This window comes from Nuphar pumila, chromosome 3 (genome assembly GCF_984573655.1).
Source record: "Nuphar pumila chromosome 3, dmNupPumi1.hap1.1, whole genome shotgun sequence".
Classification (NCBI taxonomy): Eukaryota; Viridiplantae; Streptophyta; class Magnoliopsida; order Nymphaeales; family Nymphaeaceae; genus Nuphar; species Nuphar pumila.
In genome coordinates, this window is record NC_143251.1 from 129,868,499 (window position 1) to 129,888,483 (window position 19,985).

The window sequence follows — 19,985 nt, forward strand, 5'->3', positions numbered from 1 at the left end:
AAGTTCGAATCCCATTGGTATGGTCTGTATAACTGGTAGGGGGTCGGCCTAACCCCAACTTTCGTTATAAAAAAAGCTACTTCTCATTCATGATAGAGAATGCTTATTACATCATCCATGTTCTCAACCTTAGGGCTCACCCAAACTGGACCCAACATCACTAACAATCAAAGGATCCTATTCCTACTCAAGCTGCTCTCTACAACCAACTCACTAGCGCATAGAGAAATTTCTTGTTGGCTCGTATCACGGCCCATGTGTAAAATGTATAGGGCTTGACAGACCTGACCCATTAGCTAAGTTTGGCCTAAAGGGCCCTGCCCAAGTCTGGCTCGAACCCAATTATAACTTGATCAGGTTGGAATATGGGTCAGGCTCTTAACAGGGCAGCCCAATGGCTACCCCTACCTCGCCCCACCCCACCTAGCCTCATTTGGACTGGGGATGGAGGACATGAAATGAAGAATGGATTGGGGATGAAGGTTAAAATCAAAACTCGTGCCGAGATGGACTTACTTTTGCCCCCGTCCTGCCTTGCTGCACACCATCCCCGATCCCTGTTAAATAAATTGCTATTATACTTTTATATATATATTCCTAACCCTAACATAAAACCCTTTCTCGAATCTCTCATCTCCCCTTTCTTCTAATAAGCCGCGCGAGCTCTTATTTCTCGACTCTCCTTATAACCGTGAAAAATGGCAGTGACGGAACGACCAAAGGAATGGGGCTTTCCCGTTTAAACAGAAATGGAAGACATAAAACAAGGAATGAAAGGAGCTTGAAGGTTAAAATCAAAACCCATACTAGGATGGAGGTCAAAATTTTGAGAAGGGGGCAGGGGTGGAGACCTTGTCCCCTGCCCTGATCCAGACATCCCTGTACCTACCCTGGAATGTTCCTCGCCACAAAGAAAAAAAAAACAGGCACGACCAAGTCTACTGGACATACAAAACCGATACACGAACGACTCGGTGTAGTTCAAAGCGAAAACGAGATAAGAAATAATTTAGTTACTTAGGGACGTTTTCGTCATTTGGCGTCTTCCACGTTCCTTTTATCTCCATCGAATCAAAGGGTGCCCCAGAACGCGATTCCCCACAAATATAAATAAGGAGACCTCCTCCTCTCGGTCTGAATCGCAACGTTTATTTTTCTCTCACCTTCCCCCAAATTTCGCCCTCTCTATCTCCTCCTTCCGCTCCCTTTTTCGTCGTCTTCTCTCCTTCTCCTCCTCCGCGAGATCTACGTTTTTCTTCGCGGGGGCTGCCCTGCCATGGCGTCGAAGCGGATCCTGAAGGAGCTCAAGGACCTGCAGAAGGACCCTCCCACCTCCTGCAGCGCAGGTAACCTCCCCCGCTCAAGATCCCTAGATCTCTTGAGACGCGTCGCTTAGACGATAGTTCCGTTGGTGTTTCTAGGTTTCGATCTCCATATTGATGCCTTCTGATCCCCGATCCGGGTTCTTTAGGGGGGATCGGGTTCGATTTGGTTGATTTTTTTGTCGACCAGGGCTCCCAGAGAGCGTGATCGTCGATTGCTTTTGATCTTTTAGCATAGATCGTGTATTTGTTGCTTTTCGTAGGTGAATCGAGTTTTACGCAGATCTCTGTCTGTGTGTTTCCGAATAGGTTGCTTTTGATGATGCACGTGAGATATGTATTGTTTCTGTTATGAGAAATCGTGTCTTATGTTGTGGATTTTGATGATGCACGTTAGATATGTTTTCTTTCTGTTATGAGAAATCTTGTCTTATGTCATATAATATGGTGAAGTTTTAGGTGTTTTAAGGATTTTTAAGAATGATTATCGGTAGAGTCCACCTTCATCCGGTAGAGTTGCGGAAAATCTAGGGCTTCCTGTTATCCCCTAGAAAATATAGAAAGGCTGGATATTGAAAGCTTATTATTGACGGTAGTTGTTCTCTGTGGTGATTTGTTGCGTGTGTAATGCTATCGATGAAGCTGTGAGAAGGGTCCCGACGGTGATATTACTTTTTCTTCCATCGGTTCTGGCATTGTGCGTGTTTTTTAGTTTGTGAAACAATAGGTAAGATATCTGGGATTTTAACTTTGTCCTTGCGAACGTTATATTGTGCACTCCTTGTAATATGTTAATTTATCTCTCAGAGACTGAGTGATTTCTTGTGGTGATTAATAGGCTACATAAATATCTTGTTCACAGGTTTTTATGCGCTTAATCCTTTTGTTTCATCCTGTTGATTGATAAAGCTATGAGGCTTAAGGAGAATCTTATGTAGCTCTTAGGATAAATGTGTATCTGATTAGAGCTTCCCCCGGCCTGTCATGGATGTACTTCTTAACAACCGAGAGCTAACTGTCTGGAGCCTAATTAAGTCTTGGTTCAAATATTTGTAAGAAAGTTTGGGGCTTTAAAGAATATGTTTTGGTGTGTTCTGAAATGGACACAATAGTTATCTGGGTGATAGGGAAGGTTGAGATATTTCATGCTGGAGTACGATGCATTATTCCATCTTTCTTATTTACATGGATAAGTGGGTGTACGAAAACGTGATATCTGTGTACACGTTCAATTTATTGAATTTAATCTCTTTTCAGCTCACAGTTATAGAGTAGTGGGGCTTGCTATTTGTAGTTCAACAGTCTGCAAAATGTGCTAGTGCGTTATCAAATGGAAACTGTATCAGATTTACCTGTGTTGGAATTGATTAGATGTCCCTCTATCTATAAGTTTGGGTTTTGTAGTCTTGAAGCAAAAAGGCTTAAAAGTGTCATGGCGATAATGTTTTGTTAAAAATTTCGAACTTTTAGCAATGAAGGTTGGATATCAGGAGTCTATAACGGTATCCTGTTTGGGTTATGGAGCCATTGAATGCTATTGAATGATGAGTAGGTGATTCTATAGAAGGATGATTACAGGGACCAGTGAGCTTGAAGATAACTGGTGTTAGAATAATTGATGATTCATCAGTAATTGGTCCTGATAATTTTAGGAAGTTAATATTTGATATAGTGTTATAAGTGATGGATATTTTATTCAAGTTTGGGTATATCATAGTGTTCAGAATCTTTAGATGTTTGTTTCTTGTTGTAATACATTCATGCAAACACAACAGAAACAGCTACCCTTAGACACCGTAGGCCCCTTGTTTTCATATGGGACCTTTGCAATTAAAGTAGCAAGCACACAACACACTCATGCTTTTGTAAATAAATTTCATGGTGCTTTATCTGGCTCATGCCTGCGATTGTAAATAGTTCCTTGCTGTTAGTTCAACTTCTTGTGTTAGCTGGGTTCATGAAGTAGAATATTTACTTAGTATTTGCCATGTTTACACGGTCAAACCAAGGAAAAGTGGTTGATGCCCACATCAGGTAGTGTCCGGTCTACATATTATAGATGTCATTGGGGTTATATTTTTTGGAAACATTTGCATCATCAATCGGAAAGTGTTCACAGGTTTTGTATGCCTTTAACGTTGAAACCAGGGTTACCGGAAACACTCTAGGAGCATGGGAAACATGTTTCCAGGGGAACTGTTTCTGAAATGGGAAACACAACATTTTTGAAATGTGTGGGAAATGCCAATTTTTTTGGGGGAAATGCGTTTCCCACCCTAAGGGAAATATGTTTCCCATATTTGGGAAACTTGCACGTGTTTGCCATGTGTTTCCCAAGTGTTTCCCTTTTGTGTGTACATGTTTCTCATGTTTGGTAAGTTTTTTCTTCTTCTTAAACGTTTCCCTGTCATTTCTCAATTTGTTTCCGGTTTTGTTTCCCAATTCATTTCCCCTTTCCCGTTTCACATGCACCTGAAATCCTTGTTTTCTGTTTTCATTTCCCAAGATGGTTCACATTTGCATTTCCCTTTTTGGCCACCCTGGTTGAAACAGGAAGATGTTTTGTGAGGACAGAGTACTGCAAGTTTGGCTGTCCCGTGTGCTTGGGAGATTAGAAGTACTCTGTTTCAAACTCTTTTTATGAAGTTTATAGGCTGCGAGTCCCATATATCAGTTTTGTCAATGAAGATTGCAGCTTTACTGAGTTATGCCAAGTAGGCACTACCTTACAATATCTATTACTGCCTCTAGGACAACAATATAACTTTTGGGAGGTTCAAGCACAAATTTTGTTTTATGGAATGTGCATTTACTTGTGTAAGAGTGTATATTAAAGCTGAGTTTGAACTCTGATGTACCTTTCATTTTAAAAATATATAGTCAGTTACTTAAGTGTTATGAGGTTCCAGAATTACTACATTTTGCTGTTGTTCTCAAGATATTGTTACTATTTATTAGGTAGCATATTAAAGGTCAATCAGGTACTGCAAGAGTGCCATGATTGTTATTATTGTTTTTATAGAAGATTGTTACTAATGATTAGAGATCCTGTATTTGAGATTCCATGCTGAGCACTACTCATTTGAACATTCTTACTATTTATATTTGGATAATGGCAATGGGAGGATGATGTGAATAGTTTGTAAATAAAGATTTCTTATTATTTAATCAGGTCATTTATATTTACTACAAAGGATGATGTAAATAGTTTATCGGTAAGGGAAATGATATCCAAATTGGAGGTATACATTTCTCATCTCAATGATATCGAATGTGGAGAATTGGAGATATATATATTTATATTAGAAAAGTCTTAGAATATGGTATCTGTGTGTTAGGGGTGATGTAAATTTTCTGTTCATAATCACAAACATGTCTAGCATGCAGCTGGAAACAGATTTAGGTTGGATGGTTATATTATATATGCCTAGTATATATATAGATTTCTAATTTAGCGTAACTCTATAATAGAAGGAATAGTTTGATTTGTTGATTCTCAGTAGATCATTTAATCTATCATCTTATCTTTATTGTCCTTATGTAAATAATAACAATCTTCTAAATGAGGTCATCATGGAGCCTCAAACAGACCCTCATAAATGGTAATGATCTCCTAAATGAGTGCTAATCTTGGTGGGATTTGAACACTGCACTCAGTTAATATATCTCAACTCTCCAGCTATCTTATTTGACACCGTAGCAAATTTCCTGTGCCAGGTGTTATTTGATGCTTGTTTAGTACTAATACTAATATTAGTGGTGCTACTGGAATTTCTCTTGTGATTATGATACGGTTCTGGGTTTTCCTAAGAGCTTGCTGCTCTTTTTTGTTTTTAAATATGTATCGGAACACTGATATAGAATATCGTTCTGCAAGATAAGGACGTTTCTGTTGCCTTTTTTTTTTCTATGCCTTCTCACATTGGTTGTTGCTTATGATGACTTGTCCACGTGTAGCTAATGCAACTGCAGATTTTAGTAGAAAACTGTAAATGTGTTTAACATTTACAGTTTTACTGCATCCTCATTTAACTATTCTCTGAAACTTTTGTCTGTTTTCGTCATTTGTAGGTCCTGTGGCAGAGGATATGTTTCACTGGCAGGCAACAATAATGGGTCCTCCTGACAGTCCTTATGCAGGGGGCGTATTTCTAGTTACCATTCATTTCCCTCCAGACTATCCCTTTAAGCCACCAAAGGTACATCATAATCTGTCACCAAATTATTAATAGAGCCCATCACCGATCCTTTTATGCATGTAATAAACATGTCCAGCACGTTTCAAGTCTTTTAGGCAGAAACATCTCGTGATGTAGATGATCCGTTGAGCATTTTTATTATTTGGCATATTTTGCAGATAGCTATCATATAATCGTTTTTTTTTGGGAGTGATAATCGTTTTAAGGTTTAGCTGGTTGGGCATGTTATTCTCAGTCTAATTTCTGCAGCAAGCTGTGCATGATGCATAGGATAAAAGGACCCCAAGGTGGCAGGGTCACAATAATTCCGCCTGATGTTTCTGTTTGTTTTCTGTTGCTTTAGGTTGCCTTCAGGACCAAGGTTTTCCATCCTAATATCAACAGCAATGGTAGCATTTGTCTCGACATTTTGAAAGAGCAGTGGAGCCCTGCGTTAACCATTTCAAAGGTTTGTAAGCATATGCCTAGAGTTATGTACCCTGTTGTTGGTTTTGATGCTATCATCCGTCTCTGCGTCCCCTTCTTTATCTAGAATGAAAGTTGTGAACACTCTGTGTGAATTGGTATTATTAACAGTGTACATTTTGTAAATTTCCTTGGTGATTTGTTAAGTTTGTTTTACCATAGGAAAGCATTGAAACTTATGAAGGGCTAACAAATTGGTGGATTCTGTAAAATCCATGGATAGAATCCTGCAGTAAATTTTCTCCATACCAGTCACTTGTATTGTTGAAGGCAAATTCTCGCTAAGGTTTTTTCTCAAAGATTTTTTTTCCCAAAGTGTTTTTTCTTGGAAAAATCTTAGGAGAATCTTGGAAGATTAAAAAATTGAAAACTATAAAAAAGATAGGAAATGATGTCTTGCATTATTTTTCTTGCAAAAATATAAATAAATAAGTTTTAACAGGTTTTAAAATATAAAATATAAAATATAAAATATGAAAACAAAAAATCGAAAAAATTGTTTTAGAATATTAAAAAATAAGTTTTTTTAAATATTGTTCTATTATTGTGATATTTTGAATTCTGGTGATATTTTGAAAATATTGCTATATATTGCTGATAATTTCAGCTTACTCTAAAAATACCAATATTATTGTGCTGTGTAACATGGACACTTCTAAAGGGTAACACAAGCGGTTGTGATACTTGGACACAGTTTCTGTAGTGTCAGGTGTGGTCAAATGTACCAGGGTCTATTTCTGTCTGAAACTGGACTCAGTTAACCCTAATTAAGTCCAATTTCATCTTATATTATATACATAAATAGGTATCTGCATCCCCACACGGAATTTTTTTTAAACTGCCGTGTTTTTGCACTGGCACCCGCATCTGCACCTATGTGACATAGTTATCACTATATCTTCAAAATATTGGCGATATAGATCACTGAGGTGGTATCCCATGTGGTAAGCGGGGTCCTATGCCAAGCTGAAGGCCCAGGTTCAAATCCCTCTGCCACATGGGGCTTAAGAGATATCTGGCAAGGGTCTGCCTAACCCCAGCTTGCCTATCAAAAAAAAATATTGGTGATATAGGTAACTATGCTCCACACCAGTGCACTATTTTTCACCCGCATAAGGGTGCATCTTGTGGCTCCTGTATTCTTTGTACAGTTTGATGGATGGGTTACCATTTAATGTTAATGATGTCCTTACCTTTCTTAAAGGTTCAGTGGAAACATTTGGAGATTGCGCAATTTTGTTAACAAAAATTCTGATTTTCTAACGGGGAATTACTTTTTACCTCTTATCAGGTGTTGCTGTCAATTTGTTCATTGTTAACGGATCCGAACCCAGATGATCCTTTGGTGCCAGAGATTGCGCACATGTACAAAACAGATCGGACCAAGTATGAGACGACTGCGAGGAGCTGGACCCAGAAGTATGCGATGGGTTAGTTGAAAGTCTTATTTATATTTGGTCATTATAAATAGATATATGTACGAATGAAAGAAAGGATCTCTCTCCCTTGAAAATGGCTGGTTGGATGATCTTTCATGCTCTGAAAGAGAGACAAATTGCTTTTGCCTGTATGAAGTTTTCTAGGATCTCCTTGACCTATAAACAGTGTTGTGTGTGCATCCCCGTGCCTGTGCGTGCATGTTTGTGCACAGAAGCATCTTTGTGTCCTGCTTTGGGTAATATGCACATCCCTTCTAGTCTGACAAGTTTCATATTCATTACACTGGTTCTATTCAGTTGCTTATTTTAGGGCGATTGCCAAACAGCCTTTTTATGTCAAAATAAATGTGGAAAGGTATGATCAATAGTAGGGTCAAGTTGTGTGTGTGTGTATGTTTTAATATTGGTATGAAAATTCATTGTAGAGAGTGGTAAGGCCTATTTAGATCCAGGAGGATCTGATTATGTAATTGGTTAGCATGCCGTTGGAAGTTTGGAAGTTGCGGAAACATGCTAGAAACAGAGGTTAAAAGGCAAGCTTGGTCTTCAGTTAAATGACTAAAAATGCCTTCGGTATTTTAATCTTTAAGATCATCAGATGAGTTAATTAGGGTTCCAAGGCAAGTTAAGCTTTAAGTGTTCGAGCTTGGCTCATTCTTGTGGTAAGCAGAGCTGACTTGGAGCTCTAGTAGTGAGCCCAAACTAAATGTTTTGAGCCGAGTTTGTGCTGTTTCAAAGATGAAAGTATAAAAAAATACATTGATTCATAGCTGGAAGCTATAAGATTTCATCTCTCAACCTGTTCTTTGCTAACTTAATATTCGAATAATTTGTTGTATGATGTAAAATGTATTTATAATACATTTATCATTATTTAATGAGCTTATATGAGCCAGACATTATATATATTTGACTTTCCAAGCCTATTTCACAAAGTATAAATGAGCTCTTCATGTGCCCTGCAAGGGATGGCAGTGGACCGGGGTGAAAATGGAGCCCCACCCCACCTTGCCCTTTTGGACCGGGGATCGAGGACATGAAACGGGAATGGAGTCAGGGGATGAAGGTTAAAATCAAATGGGGATGGACTTAGCTTTTCCCCACCCCGTCCCTGATCCCTGTTAGTAAAATAACTAAAATACCTTTAGGTATGACAGTGGATTGGGTAGAAACTGTTCTGCCCTGCCTCGCCCTGTTTAGACCAGGGATGGAGGTCATGAAAAGATGATGGAGGTTAAAATCAAAATCCGTTTATGGATGGAAGGCAGAATTTTGAGATGGGGCAGGGGTAGAGACCTTGTCCCCCGCCTCCGCTCCGGTCCACTGCCATCCCTAGGCCCAACCATGAGTGGCTTTTGTTACTCAACCCTAACTGCATATGGGTTATTGGAATATATTCAAAAGCTGAAGTCTGTTGAATTCAATAATAAAAAGTTTGGGTGCGTTCTTGCAAATAGGGCGGCTTCTGTTGCTCCTGTTTTGTGATCGAAGAATTGGAATGGGTAAATCTCATATTTTCATTTTTTTAAAGGATCTGAAATCCGTGATCTTGTTTTTCTGTTCTCCAATTACATCTCAGTGATATGATATCAAGACATTCCAAGTCTCTGCTTGGGAGTCTTACATTGAAATGTGATGTTGGGGATGGAGTTGCCAAAAAAAAGTTCCTCTCATGAACGACGTTGAAATGTGGTGTCGTGACAGCCACCTTGATTTGCAATTCAGTGTTTCAGCAACATTGATCCCAAGCAGCAGAAAACAGAACACGGGGCAAAACCGCCACACACATCTTACTCAAGGCTCCTAACCAAACTTTAAGGCTATGTTTGAAAACCTTGCATTGAAATAGCAACACCATTTTCATGTGTTGCCAAAAGTATGTTTTTGTGAAAACATGGTGTTTAGATTGACTATAAAACACATTAATTTTGGAAGGTCCTGACGGTGACCTAATTAAAAAGGGGGCACGATATTCTCCATTCTCTCTCTCTCTCTCTCTCTCTCTCACACACACACACACACATATATATATATATATATATATATATATATATATATATATAAAGCCGAAATAATCTCATACAATATACTGCTACTGAACCCTTATTCAGGCTTTTTATTTCATTATTACTCTACGTCCACCTTGCTCTCCATAGATTGATTGGCTTACCTCATGTTCATATCATTGCAATATATTTAAACTTGAAAAGGTATTTTAAAGAATCTTACTTTTGTTCCCCCCACCCTCTATCCTCGAAGGGTGGCTAACAGGTTACCTTTAATTTTTCTTCAAATAAAATATTTTAATATGCATGTCCCTCCTTAATAGTCTCGTTTATCCCCACCATCTTTCATATTTCATCATTACTCTCGCTCTCTGCCTGTCTGGATGGGCGAAAATTGAACAAGATTCTTAGGTTAAATTTTTTAATTGTTTTATTCGTCAAATCCGATGGCAAAAGAGGTGTTTTTTGTTTTAATAAAATTGTAATTATTTTATCATATTAAAAGTTTTATCAATCTATTCATGTGCTAGAAGCCGGGCAGATAAATGGATGGGGCTGCCTATGCCAATTAGTGTGATATCAAGTACCTCATAAATTGAAGATTTGTCGTCATATAACGGTTATGATCATGTGTCCACTATGAATCTTACATCAATCCTACGGTTGAAACCATTAATTTGTATAAGAAACTTAGCACTGAGACCTATAATACTGTGACAGTATATTCTCTTCTGCTCCGCCCTACAAGCTCCTTAATATGTTTTTTCAATCTCCACCTCTTCAAGTTAGAGTGGGTGAGGAGAACAAGGGTTACAAGAAGCGTCATAGTAAGCGCATTTCAGAAGCGCTAAACGTAGCACTTCTGAAACGTGCTGAAAAGCGCTAAAAATTTTGGGAAGTGCTTTCCATTTAGGGGAAGCTTGCTTTCTCTTATTTTTAAAATTTTTTGTGTTTTTATTTTTCTTTTTTCTCTTTTTTCGCTTTTCCCTCACTTTCTAGGTCGCTTTCTATTCACTTCATAGGTTGCTTTCGAGACGATTCTTTGTTGGCTTCTAAGTCATCCTGTGCTTCCCGCTTCTTAAAATTTTGTAACTGCCTCGCTTTCTGTTTCCGTTTTTTGAATTGCTTTTTCTCTCCGGCTTCTCCGACTGGCAACTCTGGTCAAAACCCGATCTAAAAAGAGTTGTCAGTTAAAGACACAAAACCTTAGGTCATCCAAAAATAATTGATTCAGCGTGTGAAGTGCACCGAACCTAACTGAACCCCATTAAACACCATGATGGAGCGCTTGTCCTTTTTTATATTCAAACCCGATAGCAAAGCAAATCACTATAAAAGAAGGCCACCAGAGTCATTTGTGGACTCACCAAATATGATGAGGTCATCCGCATACTGCAAAATAAAATCCTGTTCCATGCCGTGAGATTAAATATCGAGTTATCACTATGCCCATATAATTGTTCCATGAGTTTTATTTTTTCTTTTTGGATAATCTAAGGGAAACCCCCCAGCTCATCAAGAATTACACCCAGCTTTGACCTTGCAGCAAGGGACGCCACCCATGGGTTTCGAACTTGTAACGTCCCATCCACTTGATGACATTCATAAGTAACCCCAACCAGATGAGCAGAGCACTTGCCTCTCGAGTCCAAGATAAAAATGTAGAACTCAATTAGCTTTGTACATCCGTGTGGCCAGCAGGGTATCACTGAGAGATTAAGATGAAGATGTTGGATTGAACCCTACTGACATGCAGGTGTGTCGGCTTTATCGTGGATGGTAGAACATAATTAATCGGTGGGAGGAGCAACTCGTACAACAATTTTCGCTTTACAATGGCAAAATCAAATTATGAACAAACGATCACCTGTCAAAAAGTCAGAGAGAGAGTTTTGATCGTCATCAACAGGTCACTTGCTGTTTCTTTTCAAGTCTTCAATGAAAAGAGAGTTTGATCATCCCATCTTAATGTTTGGGTTGTTCTAGTAGGAGTCAGAAGTGATAATCATGTACACTTGGGGGAACATATTAGACTACAAATCGCTACCAAGAATAGTTCAAACATCAACTCTGAATTATTTACATGAAGGAACAGATTTATTACAAGTCACAAACAAGAATAGTTCAAACATTAACTCTTAATCAAGTTTGTTCCATCGGACAAAGCAATACAACAATTAACACATTTGAATTCGTTGACATGGGTATAGTTAGTTATACTATTAAGAGTCGGCTTAAAGTTAATACCAGTGTTGTCAGAATCGACCTGAATCGGCTGATTCAGATCGAATCGGCCCAAATTAAGGCGATTCAGGGTCAATCAAACTGTATTTTTTTATTACTTTTGATATTGTTAAAAGGGCTATTTTTTTTTTAACAATACTACTCTCTTACAGTGTTTCCGGGTACGGTGATAAATAAGAAGACCCAATTAAGACTCGGGTCCAAACTCGATACCATACCCAAAAATCTGGTTCAAGTCTGGTTCTACCTGGGTCCGAACCAAACCCGACCTGTTGACACTCCTAATCATGGGGCATGTGCTTTAGAAGCAGGGGTGGGCATCGGGTCGACCCGACCTGGCCTGAGTCTGTTTAGAGCTTGGCCCGGTTCTTAACAGGCTCGGGTTTGAAGAGCAGCTCATAACCCGACCAGTGGCCCAATGCGCCAATGTGAAGCGGGACGGGCCTGGCCCGGCCCAAACTCAACTAATTAGTACAATTAATTAAATAATAATAATGAACAAGTTTCCATGTACTCAACTAATTATTTTTTTAGTTTTCATAAAATTAATACAATTAATTAGGTAAATAATAATAGTTATCAAGTTACTATGTAATTAATTAATTTTTTAATTTTTATATTATTAATAATTAATAAATAACTTAGATCCATCGGGCTTGTCTGGTAGCCAGCGGGCCGATCTGGACCCAGCCCACATATATAACGATGTGGGTTTTGGTCCAATAGCTAACGGGCCTGGGCCTAAAAGCTTGACTCAAACCCGGCCCATGACGGGCCGGGTCGGCTTGTTCCATTGAGCTGCCCGGCCCCCACCCCTAGTTAGAGAAGGAAGAGTTGAGAATTCAACAATATGAAGTTATGTGCTTTAAGTTGCAAAAAGCTTCCCTTGTTTGGAAGTGGGTTTCCCAAAACTTTCTTTCCTTTGGGGGAAGCGAGGAGTTTCTCACTTTCCATGCGAGCTTCTCTGTGTTGGAAGAAGCTTTCAATAACTATGGTTAAACCAACCGCTTATTCCAAAAGAGAAAAAGGATAAATTACAGAAAATATCATGTTAATTTAACAATAGTGTTCAGGGTGATAACCCCCTTGATTGGTTACGTACTTGTGTATAATGCTGTATCACTTGCATTTATTAATGAATTTTTAGTGTTACTAACTAACTTGCTTAGGGAAATGAAAAGCAAAAAAAGCATTAGAGAGTTTCATTATCGTTAGCTCCATGCAACTTGTCTTTATCATTAATTTGGGGTGTTCTTTTTTTCCAATTTCTTGCTGACACTGCGACTTCCAAAAATCCACCATCTCAGTGTCAACTTTACCTGAATAATTCAATTTGCCGACTCTAATATAATAAAAATTGCTTGCTGTAAGATACTAACTAGTAGCCCTTGTATTGATTGCTAGCCTTATCATGACTTCCCTTTTATAATAAAGAATCGTTCCAATCTTCTGCTTCGTTAATATGGCACTGTTACCTTAGTTGACAAAAGATGCATCCTAAGAATTAGGGATGGCAGTGGGGCGGGGCGGGGGACAAGGTCTCCACCCCCGCCCCATCTCAAGATTAGAACCTCCATCCCTGCCGCCTTCATCCCCGTTTCATGTCCTCCATCCCCAGTTCAAACGGGGATGAGGCGGGGCGGGGCGGGGACAAGTGTATGTCCATCCCCGCCTCCATCCCCGAAAGGAGATGGATTTTAACCTTCGTCCCCGCCTCCATCCTCGTTTCATACCCTTCATCCCCAGTCCAAACGGGGTGAGGCGGGACAGGGCCCCGCTTTCCCCCGGTCCACTGCCATCCCTACTAAGAATGCTTGGCAGTTTGAACTTTAAATGATAGTGTAACCCATGTCTAAATTGAGACTGTATATTAAATAGGAGAAATTATTCCATCAAGCTAACCACCTCCATCCTTAGCACGATAATCAAGTTTGATTCCATGCCCGTACTGCAGCATGCCTAATTATTATTATTATTATTTCTTTTTTATGACGAAGAACCCTCGCTGAAGCGAGAAAAACCCCGGGTTATAAAAAATGGAACTCCAAGAGATAAGAGGGCTCATAATGAGATTAAGTAATGGTTTATTGGGTGAGTATAACTCGCAGGCAGTGTTATAAAAAATGCGCCTTGAGGCGCAAAAAGCGCGTCTCGCCTTGAGGCGCAGCCCTCTATGCCTCAAGGTGCAAGCCTGAGGCATAAAAATTTTTTTCCTTTTTTTTTTACAACAAAGCTTATAGTTTCCAGTCCAGTCTGGGACAGAACTTGACAAGTAGATAGATAGAGGCAGATCCGACCCGACCCGACCCCCTTAACCATGTGTTTTTGTAAAGTGGAAGGAAAGAGTGTACTCCAAGGTGTATAGTAACCTATGTCACATTGGTGTGGGTGCGGTGCGGTGCAGCGATGCTTCACTCTAAAAAAACTTGGGTGTGGGGAGGGTATATATATACTGTAACAGTTTTAAGTCAACATTACTAATAAAAAAATAATTATCATATCATAAAACAATTATTGTATCATCAATTTATTATGCATAAATTCATGCAATAGATCAAATTAACTACGAGAGTAACGAAGTACAAGTCAAGTCAATAAGAATGCATACCAATCAAACAAGTCAAGCAAAAAATAAACAAATTACACTGAGAAAAGAAGCAAACAATGCATAATTGCATACCAAAAGTATATCATACACAATGTATATCATGATAAGGTAATCACCCTAATAATTTTCTTCTTTATCAATTTCATCATCAAAAGGTAGAATTGGCTCAATTAAGTCCATGTTTGTGGTTTTGGTAAATCTCATATATTTTTAAGTTATGTAATCAGTTTTTTAGTTACTTTTTTATGTTAATCTCATATTTTTTAGAATAATCTCATGCATTTTAACTTTTGTAGGTTAATCGCATATATTTTAACTTTTGTACGCTAATCTCATATATTTTTCAGTTATGTAATAAGTTTTTAGTTACTTTTATACGTTAATCTTATATTTTTTAGTACTTATTTGAGATTTTCTATTTCTTATTGGTTGTTATTTCATCAATAAAGTATTTTTTTATTTATTTGTATTTTAGATATTTTTTTATAATTAAATTTTTTTGAGGCTTACGCTTTACACCTCGAGGCTTACACCCCACCTCGGTTTTTGGTGGAGTGCCTCGCTACGCCTCAACACTTTTCACAACACTGCTCGTAGGGTAATGCTAATTAAATAATTAATCTTTTAAAATGATGTCTGTAATTGCAATTTATACATTTGTAAGAGGCGTTTCAAAGGTGCTTTTCTTTATGTCGTCTACCTGATAGAAACTCTGGTGTTAAAGCCAAGACATATTCTGGTTCCTCGAGAGGTTCTATTATTAGGCTTATCAAGGATATGACATTCTCTGCTTCTTGTTTTGAATTTCATAAATGAAATTTTTAACAACTATCGATGGATTTTAACCAGTATGCTTCATTTAGATCTTTTTTTTAATCGCAGTAGTCGAGTTCTACCACTTGACTTAGATCAAGATCATTTCGCCATTTGAGAGTTCCACTCCATCAGCCGTAGATCTGCATAGTCGTCTCAGAGTATTGTCCTTGAATGGATGGTGAAAGTGTTTTTCCATGCAGCTTAAAAAGAGTAAGCCATTATAATCTCCTTGGATGATAATAAATGTTGGGATTCATTTTTTTTGAAATCCTCCTAGAACGGAGGTGTACCATGATAGATATGCATACTTAATCTTTTTATCGAGTTTTGGGATTTGACTCCATTTTTTTAGTTTGGCTCTTTCTTTCTGTAAATATAACCATTTTGGAGTTTACTGGGTTTAGACCAAACACTTTTGGATCTGGATCCTTCTGCATAGGACCCTGCTTTGGTCTTTTATAGTCCTGAGTAGTTCTACTACTGCCATGCCAGCTACTGTTCTGAGGCCATACCTTTGAGGCTTGACTCATCATCTAATTCTTCTTCCAAAATGATATCAGAATTTAGCATTTCACCTAAGACAAAATCAGGAGGTTTCAAGCGCTTTCTGGTCTTTGACATATTTTCTTCTCTTCTGTTATATCATAATCCCTTTCAACAGTTAGCCTTTGTGACTTGGATAGGAATTTGGAATCCTTGGTTGTCCTTTCTCAATCATTTGAAGGGTAAATAACCCATCTTTAAGATCATAGGCCATGTTTTTGTGAACTTGGCGAATCCAGGATATTGTCATCAATTCTTTCCATTGGCTTAAAGAATTTGGGTCTTTTTGAACAATACACAATTGCCACATTTGAGGTTCCACCCATGTTTGATTCGATAACTGACATAGAAGTCTCACCCTTCTCCCAAATGGAAGGGATATCATATAGTTTCTTAGGACGACAGATCTTAGGCTCCACCACTTTGATAGTTGAATCATTAATGAATACCATAATGATTTGATCTTTCTATGGTATTTTGACACAATGGTGATAAGTAAACAAAATCGATTTCAGTTCATGGATCCAGGGTTTGCCCAAAAGAATATTATAAGACGAAGAAATGTACACTACATGAAATGGAGTTTGGTAGAATATTCGTCCAATTTCAACATTCATTATTATCGTACCCAATGTTGCAGTGATATTTTCATCGTAGTCATTGATTTGGATATAGTGATTTATGAACTCAAATCGAGTCACGTTCAACTTTTGGGTAATGATATAAGGACATATGTTGAGACCTCCGCCACCATCCACTACACAATTGGGAATCGAGTAGACTTTGATTTGGACAACAATGTGCAATGCTTTGTTGTGAGGGAAGACAAGCATTGAAGATTCACCATCTAAGAAGGTGATCATCAACTAGGTCATTGATGCGATCTCAAATACCGCAGACCTAGATCCAACTCCTAAGGTCTAGATAGTGCAAACAAATCCTCTGTAGAATAATTCCAATTCATTATGCAAACTTCACCTGTTGCAAGCTATGCCACCTCAGCCATACAACCACCTTATCAAAGCAACCACCTCAGTGTGTGGGACCCCTTTTAGATGCCCCCTCATAAATATCAAGTGGGACCCACTTGGGCCCTTTTCTAGAAGGATCAAAGAGGGTGTGTGTGCTCCACCAATTGACGCCACCCAAGGGCATTCAAACCCCTCCAACAAAGTCATGTAGACCTTCTTAGGCCTCCTTCCTTGGAATTCAAAATGAACCTTGTGTCTTGGGCCTCATTAATGCATTAGGTAGCCGTTTTTCTAAGATAGAGTAGGCTTTATCTAAAGTAAAGAATTAGGAGTTAATATTGCTTTGTTAGTTATGTAGGTGCTTAAAATTTTATAATTGATGTTAATATGTTTTTTTGGCTTATATATAGAGGCCCATTTTGATATAGCTCAAGATATGAAATAGAATCAAGTTTGCCTATCACACTTTCTCTCTCAAGAAATCACCCCCCCCCCTTCTTGGAGAATGTTCTCCTCTATTTTGTTCTCTTCTACCCTTGGCCCCTAGGACCTCTTTCTTCCTTCCTTACACCCTACGAGTCCTTACCCTCTTGACTCGCTAACCTTGTCTCAGAGCTCATCCAGTTTGTGTACGGTGGTATCATCTCTTTTGAGGTCTGGAATTCCCTAATTACTAAGTAGATCCAATTTTAGTTAGTGGACTGCTTCAACTCTGTGGCGGACTTGCTTCAACTCAGTGTCATCGTGGCTCATGAACCTTTTCTGGATGGATTAGACTCATCCCCAGCCTTAGGACATCCTTTTCAAATTATATAAGTCTTTAGGACTCATTTCCCTAACCCTCTCTAAGCCTAAACCTCTCTCAAAACCAATTCTGAAAACAATATTATGTTGCTGCAATTTTAATGTATCTCTTAATTCATACCTAGTCCAAACTTGCAAAATTAACTCAAGAGACCTCTATGTTTTCTTAATTTACCCACACAAAATAAGATCATATTTTTTTCCTGTTAAGGAGAATTAAATCTGACACTAAAACATGTTCTACCCAAAACCTAGTCTAGAAATAGACCTAATCCAAACTTGGATCCTGAATTTATCGAATTTTAATTCTCAAACCAGCCTAGACCCCCAAATTTTAACCAGATCCTTTCTAGTCTGTCCCTGACATGTCCTAGCAAACTAAATATTATGAGTTGCACAAATGTTATGATCCTAAAATAAAAAAATTTGCATTTCTCTCATGATGTCAAATTTTTTAAAAATTTACTTACTTTCAACAAATTAACTCACGACTACTTGATAAAATTTATAAAAAATGTCCATTGAACCATATGTCCCTATCCTTCCGGCCCTTGACACTAGTGAAGACATATGTAGAAGGGCAATGAGTATTTCTCTCAATAAAAGAAGTCTCGATCAGATCATAGGGGAGAAACATCAACAACCAGAGTAGATGATCACTCATAAGGAATCTGACACTAGAGCAGGTAATGGCACACAACTGTAAGGATCGACAAAAATTAGTTGTTCCCTAAGAAAGATGAGTGACTTTTACACCTTTACTTCTGTTTCCATATCAAACCCCATAGAGGATCACATATCGTTTGATGATTTTTCACAAACCTATGCATTATTCCTTTACAATGTTTACACCAACAAAGAGTACACTAGTTTTTAAGAGCCAATTTTTAAAATGCTTGGAAGAAGGCCATGAACTAGGAATTGAATGCAATAAAAATAAATAAAACCTGAAAAATGGTCAAACTATTCCTTAAGAAAAAAACATGTAGGATGCAGGTGGACCTATAAAATCAAATAAAATAATGATTGATCGATAGGGAGATATAAGGCCAGACTCATAGCCAAAGGCTATACCCAAGTAGAAGGAATAGATTATAATGAAACCTTCTCACATGTAGTCAAAATAAATTTAATCAAAGTACTATCTGTAGCTATAAATAAAAATTGTACCATGTATCAACTTATTATAAAATATGTTTTCCTACATGAAAACTCAGAAGTGAAACTCTACATCGAATTGCCTCTAGGGCATCATAATGAAAAAGGACAACAATATGACATGTAAGCTAAAGAAGGCCTTATATAGCCTCAAGCAATCTTCCTGGCCTAGTTTGCCCAACTATGTGATGCCCTCGTCAACTTTGGGTTCAAAAGGCACTCAATTATACACTATGTTTACAAAAATCAATGACAAGAGGATTGTAATCATCTTAGTATATGTAGATGCCATAATAGTCTTTGAAAATTATGATGATCTAATTAAAAAATTGAAGTCATACCTCTATCACAAATTTAAAATTAAATACTTGGGAAAACTCAGATATTTCTTAGGCATAGAGGTAGCACAATCTAAAAAGAGATTCTCCATCTATCAAAAGAAATATACTGTAGATTTGCCCAAGAAAATTGGCATGTTAGGAGCTAAACCCATCCACACCCCATTGAGATAAATTGCAAGATTATCAAAGACTTTGGGAAACCCATCAAGGATAGAAGTAGTTTCCAAAGATTTGTTGGACGTCTCATATACTTTACGATCAGTAGTCCTGACATCACTTATGTTGTCAATCACATAAGTCAATTCATGCACAATCCAAAAATGCCACACCTTGAGGTTTCTCATATGATTTTAAGATACATGAAGTCCACACCGAGAAAGGGCATCCTCATGAATAGAAGCGGATACACCAGCATCACAGATTAAATAGATGTTGATTAATGGACAAGAGATTCAAATGATAGGAGATCTATAACTAGTTGTTTCACGCTCGTTGGAGACAACCTTGTCATATGAAAAAGTCAAAAAATAAGAGTTTTGTTGTTAAATTCAGTGCAATGGTCGAATACATGGTCATGACCACTCCTAAATGCAAATTAATATGGGTAAAGACTCTCCTAATTGACATGGGCATTCCTAAAAATGGACCTATAGAGATGAGTTGTGACAACCAAGCTGCCTTTGCAGAAAAAATGACAGTACGTTTGGTGTGTTCAACAATGGTGTATCTTTGATACCGAAAGTGGTGACTTTAATGCTGGATTGATGACACTTTTTGGTGCCAATGCCAGGTCAGAATCCTAATGACAACATAGGATATAAGAATCCTATATTAGAAACGCTTGTTTCTAATTCAATTTCCTTTTGCTCTAAGAAAACATTTGTATCATTTGGCAATAATCCCTTCTTATTGGCGATATCCAAGGAAGAAGAAGGAAAGCATATCTCTTAATGAGGATGGTGCAAATGGTGATAGGCAACAATCAGCTAAATGAGCCTTAAAGGAGTTTGGCATAGTGGGATGGGGCCTAAGCCGCTAAGCAGGTGGTCTAGGTTCAAATCTCATGGGT

General features: G+C 38.1%; 1 protein-coding gene and 1 long non-coding RNA gene across 2 annotated transcripts; both read left to right on the top strand.

Moving 5' to 3' along the window:
• Positions 1–1,128: 1,128 nt before the first annotated feature.
• Positions 1,129–7,790, top strand: LOC149843799 (ubiquitin-conjugating enzyme E2-17 kDa-like). The gene is made up of 4 exons (XM_090000064.1): positions 1,129–1,346; positions 5,394–5,521; positions 5,865–5,969; positions 7,278–7,790. Exons 1-4 carry the CDS (start codon positions 1,277–1,279, stop codon positions 7,419–7,421), a joined length of 447 nt encoding a protein of 148 aa, XP_089856190.1. The 5' UTR covers positions 1,129–1,276; the 3' UTR covers positions 7,422–7,790.
• Positions 1,357–2,740, top strand: LOC149843800 (uncharacterized). The gene is made up of 2 exons (XR_016430914.1): positions 1,357–2,049; positions 2,185–2,740. It is a non-coding gene; the product is annotated as an uncharacterized LOC149843800 (long non-coding RNA).
• Positions 7,791–19,985: the final 12,195 nt, after the last annotated feature.

Coding starts and splice junctions, on each gene's coding strand:
- LOC149843799 (XM_090000064.1), top strand. CDS start 1,277: ATGGCGTCGAAGCGGATCCTGAAGGAGCTCAAGGACCTGCAGAAGGAC. Junction 1,347..5,393: donor TCCCACCTCCTGCAGCGCAG/GTAACCTCCCCC, acceptor CGTCATTTGTAG/GTCCTGTGGCAGAGGATATG. Junction 5,970..7,277: donor CTGCGTTAACCATTTCAAAG/GTTTGTAAGCAT, acceptor ACCTCTTATCAG/GTGTTGCTGTCAATTTGTTC.